Source organism: Manis pentadactyla, chromosome 4 (genome assembly GCF_030020395.1).
Source record: "Manis pentadactyla isolate mManPen7 chromosome 4, mManPen7.hap1, whole genome shotgun sequence".
NCBI classification, from domain to species: Eukaryota; Metazoa; Chordata; class Mammalia; order Pholidota; family Manidae; genus Manis; species Manis pentadactyla.
Window position 1 is genome coordinate 66,355,804 of NC_080022.1, and position 12,968 is coordinate 66,368,771.

Here is a 12,968-nt window from a genome sequence, read left to right on the forward strand (position 1 = left end):
CAATATTTGATAAGCAACCAGGAATAGTCCTAAGTGAGGATGGAGAGATGAACAAGACCCTTGCAGAAACTCAGTTAAGTGGGAGAGATATAAGTAAACGGATAGTTGCAATGTAATGTGATTAAATGCTATTAATCATTAAAGAAAAGAATAGTGTTCTACGTCATTCACATTTTCAGTGTGGTTTATTACATAGTTGTTCTTTGGACATGGGCCATCTAGATATATTTCTCCACTAACCAGAATATTTGATTAACCAAATTGTTCAATTCCCTTGATCATACCTGAGAAAGTTTATTTTACAAGTTAAGTCATTAAAACAAAACAAAAAAAGCTTAGTATCTAGCATAGGGGAAAATTGTGCAATCTTATAGTTAATGGCTGATTTATTTTATCTCACTGTAGCATTTTATGATCCTTTTCAACTTCCAGGTATTTAGAGGCCCTTTCTGATTTAGAATTGAGAAAAGAGGGTTTATTTCCTGTAGCACTGGTTTTTCACATGGGTTGTGGCAACATTTTACTAAAACAAAAAGAGCAAAGGTCAATAATGGATTCGCATAAGTGTTTAGCTAGTAAAATGAGATACAGTTAATAGCTATGGAGCAAAATGATATTAGCAAAAAGCAGTTACAGTATTAAAATCGCTCACATTAATTCCTAATGAAGTAGTGGATATTTCTTGATCATAAAATGATCTCCACAAATTTGTTAGATTCACATCTCTTTGGATAAACATATCACTAGATATTCTGTCACCGTTGGGCTTTTAAAGATGATTAATATTACTAACTCTTTATCTGCGGGTGTCCTTCAAATACTTCTCATTCCTTTCCTGCTCACATTTCTTAGAAATCTAGAAACAGTCCAGTCTTGTAAGTGACAGTAAACTTTGAGGCAGTGACTACAGGTTCGTTTACAACACGTGCTGTGAATACCTGTTTTGAATTTACTACGGATTTCGGCCTCGAAGCTCTTCTTCAACTACACCATCCTTTTCTTTATCCCTGGTTTCTTTATCCTTTCCAAGCTGGGTTTGCGACGAATTCAGTCGGCAGACTCAAGTCTGACGGTCGGCACACCGCCAAGACAGCTGCTTTGTAGGCTTTCCTATTTCTGCAGCATTAGCGATGGCGCCTTTGGCTGGAAAGGGAGTTTAAAACAAAACTTTCTGCTAAGTGGTCGGGCCGCTCAAAGGGCCGCTCAGATGCTGAGGTGAGGGAGGGGCGGTGCAGCGTCCGAGCGAGCGCGGGGCGCGCGTCTCTCCGGGTCGGTCGGGCTCTGGGCTCATGGAAAAGGGGGCGGAGAGGAGAGGAAGGGGCGGAGGTGACCCGCGCCCTCCATCCCGCCCAGGCTGCGAGGCGGCTAGGTGCCGAGGGATCTGACCGGCCGAGCGCACCGGGCGGGCTCCGAGCGGCCGGAGCGCGGAGCGACGCGCGGCGAGACCGAGCCGGAGCCCGAGCCGCGGCCGAGCCCGGACCAGAGGCGAGCGCGGTGCGGCGCTGCGCGGGGGCCCTGCGGGCGGAGGAGCGGAGCCGGCGCGCGATGGCCCTCGGAGCGGCGCGCTCCTCTGCTCCGCCGGGAGCGCCGTCTGCCGCCGGGGACGCCGAGGTAATCACCCCTCCCGCGGCTGGGTTCTCACGCGTCGGCCTTCGGAAGCGCAGCCCGACTGCTGTTTAGCCTCCCACCCCTGGACGCCCGGCGGCAGCTGCAGCGGGCCGCACCGGAGGGCATCCGAGCCTGCGCTTGGCAGCAAGTCTGGACCAGATGCCCTAGGCTGGGGAGACCCGCAGAAAATTGGGTCGTCGAGCTGACCCGTCCCGTTCTGGGCTGCGCTCATGGGGGCCGGGTAGGAAGGGTCTCAGAGCATGGAAATGGGCAAAGGGAAGAGATCCCCTTCTCGCCCTGTGGTTCCCTGCCCTCGACACTTCCAGTCCCGCACCGCGGCCAGCGCAGTCTTTGGCGCCCCCGTGGGTGGGAGGGAAGTCGGCCCTCTGGCGTTTGAGCAATCGCAGAAAGTTTCAGCAAGTTAGGAGGTTTGGGAAGGATGTTGTAAGCAGAGGCAAGGGGGCGGCGGGTTAGTAACGGTGAAAGTTGAGCTGTGAGTAAGACGTGGAGGAGGCGGCCGCCCTCGGGGCAGCCCGGGCGGCCCCGCTCTCCCGGCCCCACGAAAGGCTGGCTCTGGAATTCCCAGCCTCCCGGAAAGCTGCTCGGGAAACGCCAGTCGAATTAGCTCGGGGCGGGTGGCTGTGGTCATCTGGAGGGTCTGTGACTCAGGCCTCAAGTCACTAGGGAAAGAGCGACAAATAAATGCTTTGTATTGGATGTTGCTACCCTGAAGCTGTAACTTCATCAGCTGCATCCAGGCAGATGTGCTCACAGTCAGCCCGATCTGCCTCCTTTCCCACCAGGAGCCAGGATTTCTGCACAGGTGGTAGGGTAGCTGGATCAGAAAATCTTGTTAGAAACTCAGCACTCTGCCTTCCACGGATCACCTGATGGGCGTGGTTTGCTATTATTTGATCTAAATCAAATTTTAGAACGAATTCAGAGAAGCCCTATTTAACGCCGGTGAGCTTGTTGGGCCACTCTTCCACCAAAAGTTTGGAGGACGTTGTTTTGTTTGCTTGACAAACAGGTAGTTCACCTAAGGAATAATATGGAATTTGGGGACAAAGCCCATCAGAGAAAAAAAGAAACTCTGCAAGTTGATCTAGTTATTTAAATAGACATGCTTTAAAAACTTTATTGGGCTTAAGTCTAATCTTGTTAGTGATTTTGTAAATCTTAAAAGTTTTAAGGTCTCAGTGAAGTGTCAGGAGGAGGAGAGCAAGGAGGTGCCCATTTGCAGAGGGGTCACAGAGGTTTGCCACGAGGTCTCGATTTTGGCAGCTTCTTTATCTGGAAAATGAAATGTGGAACCACAGGCACTTGTGTGTTGCCTTCTGTATGATGCAACCTTGCTTATGATAGGCCAGATAAATCTGATTCCCACCACAGGGTGCTGGGCGCTTCCGTCTTAAATGTCAGATGAGCAGTTATCCAGTGCTCATACTTCCTCTGTCTTTATGCTACAGATGTCGGGACTGCAAACCTGCACTGTTTTGAGAGGGAAATGACTTGAGTGGCCGTCTTTTATCTCCACAACAATGTCTGTGAACAATTCCAAACAGCCAGTGTCTCCTGCAGCTGGGATCCTTTCAAATACAACTTGCCAGACGGAAAACCGGCTTTCAGTATTTTTTTCAATCATCTTCATGACAGTGGGAATCTTATCAAACAGCCTTGCCATTGCTATACTCATGAAGGCATATCAGAGATTTAGACAGAAGTCCAAGGCATCGTTTCTGCTTTTGGCTAGTGCCCTGGTAATCACAGACTTCTTTGGCCACCTCATCAATGGAGCTATAGCAGTCTTTGTATATGCTTCTGATAAAGACTGGATCCGCTTTGACCAATCAAACATCCTTTGCAGTATTTTTGGTATCTGCATGGTATTCTCTGGTCTGTGCCCACTTTTTCTAGGCAGTGTGATGGCCATTGAACGATGTATTGGAGTCACCAAACCAATATTTCATTCTACGAAAATTACATCCAAACATGTGAAAATGATGTTGAGTAGCGTGTGCTTGTTTGCTGTTTTCATAGCTTTGTTGCCTATCCTTGGGCATCGAGACTATAAAATCCAAGCGTCGAGGACCTGGTGTTTCTACAAAACAGAACACATCAAAGACTGGGAAGATAGGTTTTTTCTTTTACTTTTTTCTTTTCTGGGGCTCTTAGCCCTTGGTGTTTCACTCTTGTGCAATGCCATCACAGGAATTACACTTTTAAGAGTTAAATTTAAAAGTCAGCAGCACAGACAAGGCAGGTCTCATCATTTCGAAATGGTCATCCAACTCCTGGCTATAATGTGTGTCTCCTGCATTTGCTGGAGTCCATTTCTGGTAAGAGCCTAACATTTTGACAATTTCTGCTTTCTGCCATTTTCCCATGGTCAATACAAGGTTTGTTGGCTTTCTCAAACTTGTTAGCCTTGATGGGCACCACTATTCAATCTTTTAAATGCTGGAGTTTATTTCTACTCAGAATTTATTTCAGTACTCAGCTCTGTCTTAGAATTAAGCTATTCAGGACACATAGGGTTTTTTCCCCACAAGCCTTGAGTTCAAAGATAGTCTTGCTAAATAATTCTAACTGTAGTGTTACCTACTTGCAATGCAGTATAAAGTAGTTTTGACAGAAGTAACATAGTTTTAATCTACTGAATATGACTAGTTTCTAAAATGTGGGGAAAAAAATGGCCAACTGTAGTACAATATTGGCATGGACTCCAGGAAGTCTTGATAGAAAGTCATATAGACTGTTAACATATAGAAGAGGCATATTGGCTACCAGGTTATTCTACACACACAATGTCCAGGTCTCAGCTTGCAAAAGAGTGGTGATAAGTTGAGATAGCTGAGTTCTTCAGGTGTAGCAATCACTAGTTCATAACAATGCCAGTAGTGCAGGAGAGGTATGGTTAGCAGGAGAGCCAGGGTCTTCCCTTATCATTTCATTCCTTTTAAAAAAAATTGTAATGACCAGCAACTATATTTGACAGCTTGATGTTTTTATTTGCAAGTGAAGACTAAGGTTAAGGAATCAGGAACAAACACAAATGATTTATATTACTTCAAGGTAGGAGAAAAAAGTACTTATGATGAGAAAGTATGACCTTAACACCCTTCAGCATTTTACTTTATGGTGGGAAGAGTGACAACATGCCATGAAAGGGAAAAAAAAATCCTTCTGTACATAGCTACTGATGGCAGCAAAGATTGTTTTCATTTATTTTTCTGTATCAATGGGAAAGCAGGCTAGTATCCAAAGATAGTAATCCAGGTGATACAGAGGTAGAGGTGAGGTTAAGGGATCAGACAAAGGTAAATGTAACACAAAGGTCGTGGTCATACCTTGCATGGTAGTAAGAAGGTGCTTGTTACTAATGTTTTCCTGGGCCTCCAGCAGGCCCATTTTCTGGGAATGGTTGCCAGTGGGGTTCTAACAAACAATCCTACTCACCCTGAGGCACAGAAAATCTGTGAGAGCTGCTGCTGCAGATGGATCCTACAAAAGCATTTCTACTTTTTGAATATCTCTTTATTTCCATTCATATTATTTCCTCATAATTTGAATTTTGCTTCTTGAATTGTTGCATCATTTAAATATTTTTTTCATGATGCTCCTGAATCAGTCCTAGGGACCCAACCTAGGGGAGGCTAGGCTGAGTCTGTCAGTGGCAAGTCAACGTTTTGAGGCCTGCTTATTGTCAGTTTGGGAAGCCTTAAGTGAACCCAAGCAGGGATCTGATCTGTGCTCAGAGTACAGTTTTTTGAACCTGAAGAGTGAAGAAGAGTTCTGCCAATACTTGGAATCACTTCCATGTTCATTTTTTAAGAGTTTAATTTATGCCACTCGAGAAAGGGAATTTCTTTAGAACAGTGCTTCTTTTTTTCTTCAACTTTGAAGTAGAGTACCTTTTCAAAATTAAAGTTGAATATGAGTAGAGTTGAAATTAATTTGGCGATTAGAAAGGGAATACAAAGAAAGTAAGAGAAGAGGTAGCTGAAAATATTTAAAGAAAAATTTTAAATCAGGTCATAGTTCAGGGGAATACCTGAAGACAATGAAACAGCAAACTCAGTGAGAAACAGATAATCTGGACAATTGAGGTGCTTTGGTTTTTGTTTGTTATGAGCCATGTTTTAAAAATCTGCTTAGTTCTGGTGTTTGAGAAATAAGAGTGATAGGTGAAAGACTGTAAGACTGGAAGGTAGTAAAATTTCACTCTTGCCATGGATAGTTTGAATTTGTGATTTTTCTCCCTGAATCTTTGGTTTCTTTCCTTGTTACAATAGATATTACAATTTAATTCCCATTTTGAACAGATTTCTTAGTGGAAACATAATTTTATTTTTGTGAAACATTTTCTGAGGTCTATGTTCTATTGAAGGATGAATTACTGATACACTTATGACACCAATGTGTCAATACTTCTAAAATGCTTCTTAGTGTACAAATTGTTTCTGTGTTAGAGGTGCAATAAGAATACCACAGATAGGTTGATGGACTAATACTTTGTTCCGAGCATTCTTTGCAACCCTGGTTTCTCTTGTGGAGTCTTAGCTCTTCATGGCAAGTTCTCGCGAAAGTATTTATAACTTTTGTGGTCTGGGCACAAGTGGCTTGGGCATTAGGTTGAGGCCATCAGACAGCTCTCAATGGAACCCTAGTGAAAAACACAGGCTTGATGATGCCAAAATAACACCCAACACTAATATCTCAGTTGCAATATTTCCCCCTAATGCCTAGGAGAAACTGTATTGATGTTAATGGTTGAGCCATCATTCTTTACCCTCTGTTTTAAAAGCTTCTTAGTTTTAAAAATACCTCTAAAACCAAGCTTCTGATTCCCATAGCTGTATATTCCCACTATAATGATAATGGCTTCCAGGTCAGTGCTCTACTTTACACCATATGTCTGATCTCTCTATGATTGATAATTATGAATTGTTGGATTTGTAATTTGAATGAACAAATGTATACATTCTTTGACCTGTGTTCACTGTCATTTTCAAGCTTCAAACAGGAACAGAGGTAAAGGTGCATACACTAAAAGAGGGAATGAGAAATACGGATGTTGGTGTTTGTGCTTGACAGGGTTTATTGCATCAAAACCTATTGATGGTGGCATAATTTCTGAAACTATACAAGTTAGTAGCAGATAACAATAGGGGTGCTTTGTTAATTTGATGATTGAGTTTAGCCAATATAAAGGGAAGATGATCGTGTTTGAATTATTTCTTCCTCTTTCTTTTTAGTAGACTTTATTTTTCTTGAGTAGTTTTAGGTTTACAGAAGAATGAGTGAAAAGCACAGAGTTCACTCTACCCCTGCCTGTCTCCCGCCACTCCTCAGTCATCCTTATTATTAACATCTTACATTGGTTTGGTACATTTATTATAGCTGATAAGCCAGTACTGCTAGGTTGTTAGCAGCTGAAGTCTGTAGCTTACATTAGGGTTCTCTCTTAATATTGTACATTGTGTGGGTTTTGACAATGTATATTGATGTGTCCACCATTACAGTATCCTACAGAAAGGTTTCATTGCCCTAAAAATCCCCCGTGGTTGTTTTTTTTTTTTAATGGGTTATTTTTCAAAGGGGGAAATGTGTGTGTGTTTTTAGGAAATGAGATTTAGAAATGTAGTACAGTCATAATACTAGTTTAAAAGATAATTTAACTTTAAAAATTTTGTATTATCTGAATTTTATAGTTTTAAACACAGTTAACTCATATAAATTCATTTAATTATGACTCCAACTGAAAGATGCAGGAAACTACAATAGGCACTTATTAGCCTACAATTCAATTAACTTAGCAACAAGTTAATACAAAAATCTTAGGGAGTCAATAATTATAAAGTTGTGTGCATCTTAATCACTTTAACTTAATAAATAAATCTTGAAGGCATTCTTTTGATGTTTCTATGGTGAGGGGAAAAAGGATATTTACCAGCACTTTTAAGTAACATATTCTTAATATTCTGTGCTTTTGTTTTTATACAGGTAATGAATGATTCTTTTTCCTGTTCCATTTCTAGACAATGTAACCCCAAAAGGAACTTATTATTATTATTATTGCTTTGCTTTTTTTGCCAATTTGGCAGAGCAATAAATACTTGTTGACTAGCTGAATGTAACTTAAGTAGTATGAATATCAAGAGATTACAAATGATTGACCAGAAGGTGGATTCTGAGTTTTGTAGGTAAGAGTTAATTAAGCCAATATGGAAACCAAAAGGTAATTTTTAATCTATTTGCTAAATTAGCAACTGTAGTCTTACGACACTATTAAACTTCAACGATCTTTTACTAGAAAGCTGTACATTTGTTTACCTTCTCCAAGGAGAGAGAATCATTTTGAATTGGGGAAAAAAGTATAAAGTGCATGAAGAGCAAAATGATTTCGTATGTAGGTGAGTTTACCCAAGAAAGGTGTTCTCTTGTATACATAACATTTGAATTTGATTTTTCTAAGGTTACTATTCTTATGCTAGTATTTCTAGTCAATATAGTTAAACATTTGGTCATTAAGATATTTGTCAGATATAAATCAGAGAATTGGGTAGGTAACTGAACTTTGAATTACTAAAGGTATTGGCATCATAATGACCAGGCCTGGCCTTAGAGGGCTCATGGCAGATGAAGGAGCAAAGCAAGTCATAGAACATTTTGGCTATTAGTGAAAATTGTTTTCTTTGAAAGGCTGGCTCTCATGATCATGTTTAAGAGCTGTTTAATGGAAATCTGTGTGTGTCTTGTGCAATTGTTCCTACACCAAAAAGATGGTGAATGGATGTACATTTACATATTTTGAGTGAAAAGAAAATGTGGAAAATGTATACACATATACATACATAATGTGTACATGTGTAAATTATTTCCCAAATTAAAAACATTAATTATCCAACTGACAATTGGATCTAATTGTACCAAATACAAGAGCTTCTAGTGGGTCTCATAAAATTAAAAAAAAATGGACTCATATAGTCTTATGTCAGATCTTGGGAAGTTGGTCTTTGTGTTATTCTTAGATTGCTGCTGATTTTAGAGGCAATATTGTCATAAATTGTTTTAGCTGGTGTCCTTTGTGAAGTGGGAGTGCTCTCTTGTTTGGAATACGGAAGCAGCAATGATGTCTGGATAAAGAACTGATGAAACTTGGGTTCTGTTTCTACAAAACTCAGGCACTTGCAACTCAAAATTCATATCTGGCAGAAAAAGTGTATTTTAGAGACATGTTAATGTAGTTTACATTATGGGAATTTAGGATGTGTTTGCTTTTGGGTGGGCATAGAGTCAGTGGCATGAAGTCAGTGATTTGGTTTCTGCCTTGAGCACGTCAGCTCTTGAAGGAAGAGACCTTGTTTTTTGCTATATCCTCAGCTCCTAGAGCAATAGCTGGCACATAGTTGGGGTCAACAAATATTTGCTTAATAAATCTCATGTAAAAGAGTGCTTAGTGGGTGATGGCACTCATTTCCACATTGGACCCACTCTACTGATGGGGTCAAGGCTCAGTTAGTCAGCCTTGTGGGTACTTCTAATCATTTGATTTGGGATTTGGACTGGCCTGAAAGGGAGAAAGTGTGTTTAAAGGTTCCCCATGAGTATTATTTATAAATTCAGTCCTGAAGAATCCTACATATTCTACAGTTTGAATCTGGTGCTAGAGTTTACAAATTTTGTCAGCATCCAGAGGAATTTCATGGATGAACTAGGAGTGGTATTATTATTTAATTCTGATGATATTACAATGATTTGTTTACATGGCAGTTTCCTCTGTTACTCTTGGTGGCCCTTGATTGGATAGGTTCTACATGACTGGTTTGTGTTTTAGTTTCTACAAGCAGTAGGCTGTAAACCAATGTTTGTTGAATGTATGAACTAAGGAACCAAGTACTGAAGGGGAAATATTAAAAGCAAAGGAAAAAATTAGGTGATATAACTTGTTCAAAGTTTTGCCCCATTGTTAACTGCCTTTCTCTCTACAGGGACACATTATTTTCCCCAAAATGTATTTATATTTTATTGGTGTTTTTTCTTTAAGAGGCCATGTCAGGAGACAAGAGAAGAAAAATTTATTTGTGTAAAGGCCTACAGTTATTGGTCACTTACTATCATAAGTGAAATCTCTGTGGTACATGTTGAAATTTTTCTATAAAATGGGCTTGTTTACCTCAAATCTTTACCAGTTAACTAAGTGGATACACAGCTTAATTTGTATGGTTCATCAAAGTGAAAGATTGGATAGGTTTTATATTCACCGAGGATTAATTCTCAGAAAACTCCAATAGGTCTATGTGGACACCGTGGTGCCCCAGCCAGTTGCCTTTTTGAGGGCGTTTTGCTCTTGGTGAAATTTCTGTCAGCAAAGGGAGCTGCCTTGCCCATCGTTGTGCCTCCCCTTTTTGGTCATTCTGTGCACAGTGACAGGTGGACGTGAGGCTACAAAGCCCTTATTCCCTTTCCTCCTTCGGGACACTTCTGAAGAGTGAGCCATGCTTCAGAGCTTGCCGAGGCCTTTCCTCTACTGCACTGTAGCTCTGCTTCTCTCTCTCCTTGCCCTCCCCAGAAATCTCTGTCTGAAAGTCTGTTTCCTGCAGAGTTGGGCTTAGATCAACGTTCCAGAAGTCCATTTGTTCATACATGATCTAAATATAAAATATAGCACACATTCAGTTTACAGTGTGAGTTGATAAATACATTGTACTGTGTGTAGGCCATTGAAATTGAGCTAATTTGAGTGTATCATCTCCCTCTATAGAAGTATCTGGTGTAAAATTGCCTCAGCAAAAGTCAATGAATGAAAAAAAGACACTGCAAAGTTGAGAATTTACCCGAAAATCTGTTGCTTAGATGTGCATGGTGGTCTGGAATACTTTGGTGTTTTAAGTTCATTTACTCTGGGCGAAACAAGACTAAATGTGTTTTAGAAGAAAGATTTATAAAATGCCCAAAAATATCATAGACATTGAGATGGCACTTATAAAACATTACTTGAGTGATTCAAGTGTACAAGAATTGGAAACATTTGGATTAAATTTATACCCTCATGGATATAAAAATCTTATGGTGTAATGTGTCTTGGAGTTTTTAGTAAGCCTCCAAACCTTTGAAGAACAATTCAAGATGTAGGTGTGCCCCAAATCTGGGTTGCCAGTGTTAGCTTTATTTGCCTAGTCCAGTACTTAGAGGAGATATCTAAGATGCATTCCAGTTATATTTGCTTTGGAAGGCATTTATAGTTACACTGACTTTTACCTGGTAAGACAATGCCATTTATCTGTCTTCAGAGAGGACCTCATCCAAGAGGACATATTTGTCTTTTGATATTTACCAATATTACCTTTCAAAGCTTGGGTAAACTTGTCATTCTCTCTGTCCTCTGTCCTGGGTGTAAGGATGGTAATACCCAGAGGAGTGAATGCAATTGTGGCTTAAATAGACAGAGAGATGATTTTTCTCACTCTTCCTAAGCTGTTGAATCCCCAGAAGAAAAAGTCAGACTGTGAATGCCAAAATGGAGTGTGGCTGTGGTGTGGTGTGAAGGAGACAGACAGGTGGATTATGGAAAAGGATTTATTTTGGCTTCTTATGTACTGTGTCAAATCATGCCTTCTCTGTAGAATACTGTAGTTACAAGTGCAAGCAGGGGACACTGTCCCAGCCGCACTACTTCTTAGCTGTGAACTGGAGTTAAGCTAAGCCAATTTTACACAGCTGTGAACTGATTATAATAATAATACTTACTTAAAAGTACTATTAGAAAAAAATGATTTGACTTCTCTACTATCTCACAACAGTGATTGGCACACAGTAAATGCTCAGCAAATTCCAGATATTCCTGAAAAATCCTATGGCTGTTACTGATACCCACCACCTCAATTAGAAGTAATCATCTGTGTTTAGTTCACATGTTTTGCATTTTCTCCTCTGTTAAGGTTCGGGTGTAGTGGAAAGGAACCGAGAGAGCTCAGAGCTTCAGGAAACTTCCTTGGACATTTCCATTTAAGTTTCAGATTATTGCTCCTCGTTTCATTGTCTCGCCCGAAGTAATATGTTGCCTGCTAATCTTTTGCACCTTACTCAAATTAAATAGTCAAATAATTTATAATTATAATAATTTAGAAAGTGTTAATCTATAAATTATTGGAATCAGATTAAAATTAGCAAAAAATTGTTGAGACCGTTTTCTATAAAGCACTATAGTGGGGTTGTGAATGGTTCCAGGGCATAAAAAATACAGGTCTTTCCTCAAAGACCTTATAACTTAGCTCTAGTAAAAGGTACTCTTAGGGCTAAGATATTAGCTTTTGGAGAGGCAATATAGTCAAGTAATTGAGTCTGGGTTCAAGTCCTGTTTCTTCCACTTCTTGGCTATGTGACCAAAACCACTTGGTGCCTCAATATCCTCATCTGTAAAATAGGTGTAGTAATAATACCTGCCTCACTGGGTTGTTGTGAGGGTGAAATAAATTAATATATGGAAACTAAAATAGTCTGACATAAGTTAAGTGCCACATGCTTCAGTTATTATACTATTATTATTGTTGCTGTAACTACTAAATGTTAATGCTACCAGTCAATAATCTGGTCAATGAGGTGATCAAAGGTGCTTTTTAATTAGTTATTAAATGAATATTGGGTTCTATAGTAGGGAGCTGTTACTTCTGATTTGGTGGTCCACAAGTAATTACTTATGTAGTTGATGAATTTTTTTCGACAAATTTTGCTGATCACCTACCATGTGCTGAAACTGAGAAAATTGAAATATGAAGATATTTGATGATATTTTCTGTTATAGTAGAATAGCAGGTATTCTGTTGTGTATATTTATGGATGAGATTATTTTTGATAACTTATAAAATGAAACATTTGGTAGTACATTTGGAAAGAAAATTAATGCAAATAAATGTTACCCTAAGTCAAGTAATATAAACTGTGAAAACCAAGGAGAAAAGAGATAATAATGTATATAATTCCTAGAGGCATATAAAAAATGTATGAATAAGAAACTAGTATTTGGTGCAGGCTTGAACATGATTAGAATACAGCAGGTTGCAATAAATTAATATCAAAAGCCAGAAGAATTTTCAAGTAATGAAACATGAGTAGTAGAAAAATTAAATGAGATAATGAAAATAATAATTCACATTAGTATTTCATACTACCATTTGATAAGGAAAGTCACCCAGGATATGGAAGACAAATGCATGTTGGTGAAATGAATTACAAAAGCACCAACTTTTTCTAAGGATTTAGCTTCAGAAAGTGCTAGAAAAGATTGAAAATAGAGAAAAATTGCTGTGAACATTAATAGTAGAAATGAAGAAAATAAAAAATAATTTATGCTTTAC

General features: G+C 39.5%; 1 protein-coding gene across 1 annotated transcript in view; it reads left to right on the forward strand.

Moving 5' to 3' along the window:
- Window positions 1-1,436: 1,436 nt before the first annotated feature.
- PTGFR (prostaglandin F receptor) overlaps window positions 1,437-12,968 on the forward strand; it is a 56,188-nt gene continuing 44,656 nt past the window's right edge. The window contains exons 1-2 of the mRNA XM_036890287.2: window positions 1,437-1,611; window positions 3,078-3,947. Of these exons, the coding sequence (XP_036746182.1) occupies window positions 3,150-3,947 (798 nt within the window). The 5' untranslated portion in view covers window positions 1,437-1,611; window positions 3,078-3,149. The remainder of the gene's footprint in view (window positions 1,612-3,077; window positions 3,948-12,968) is intronic.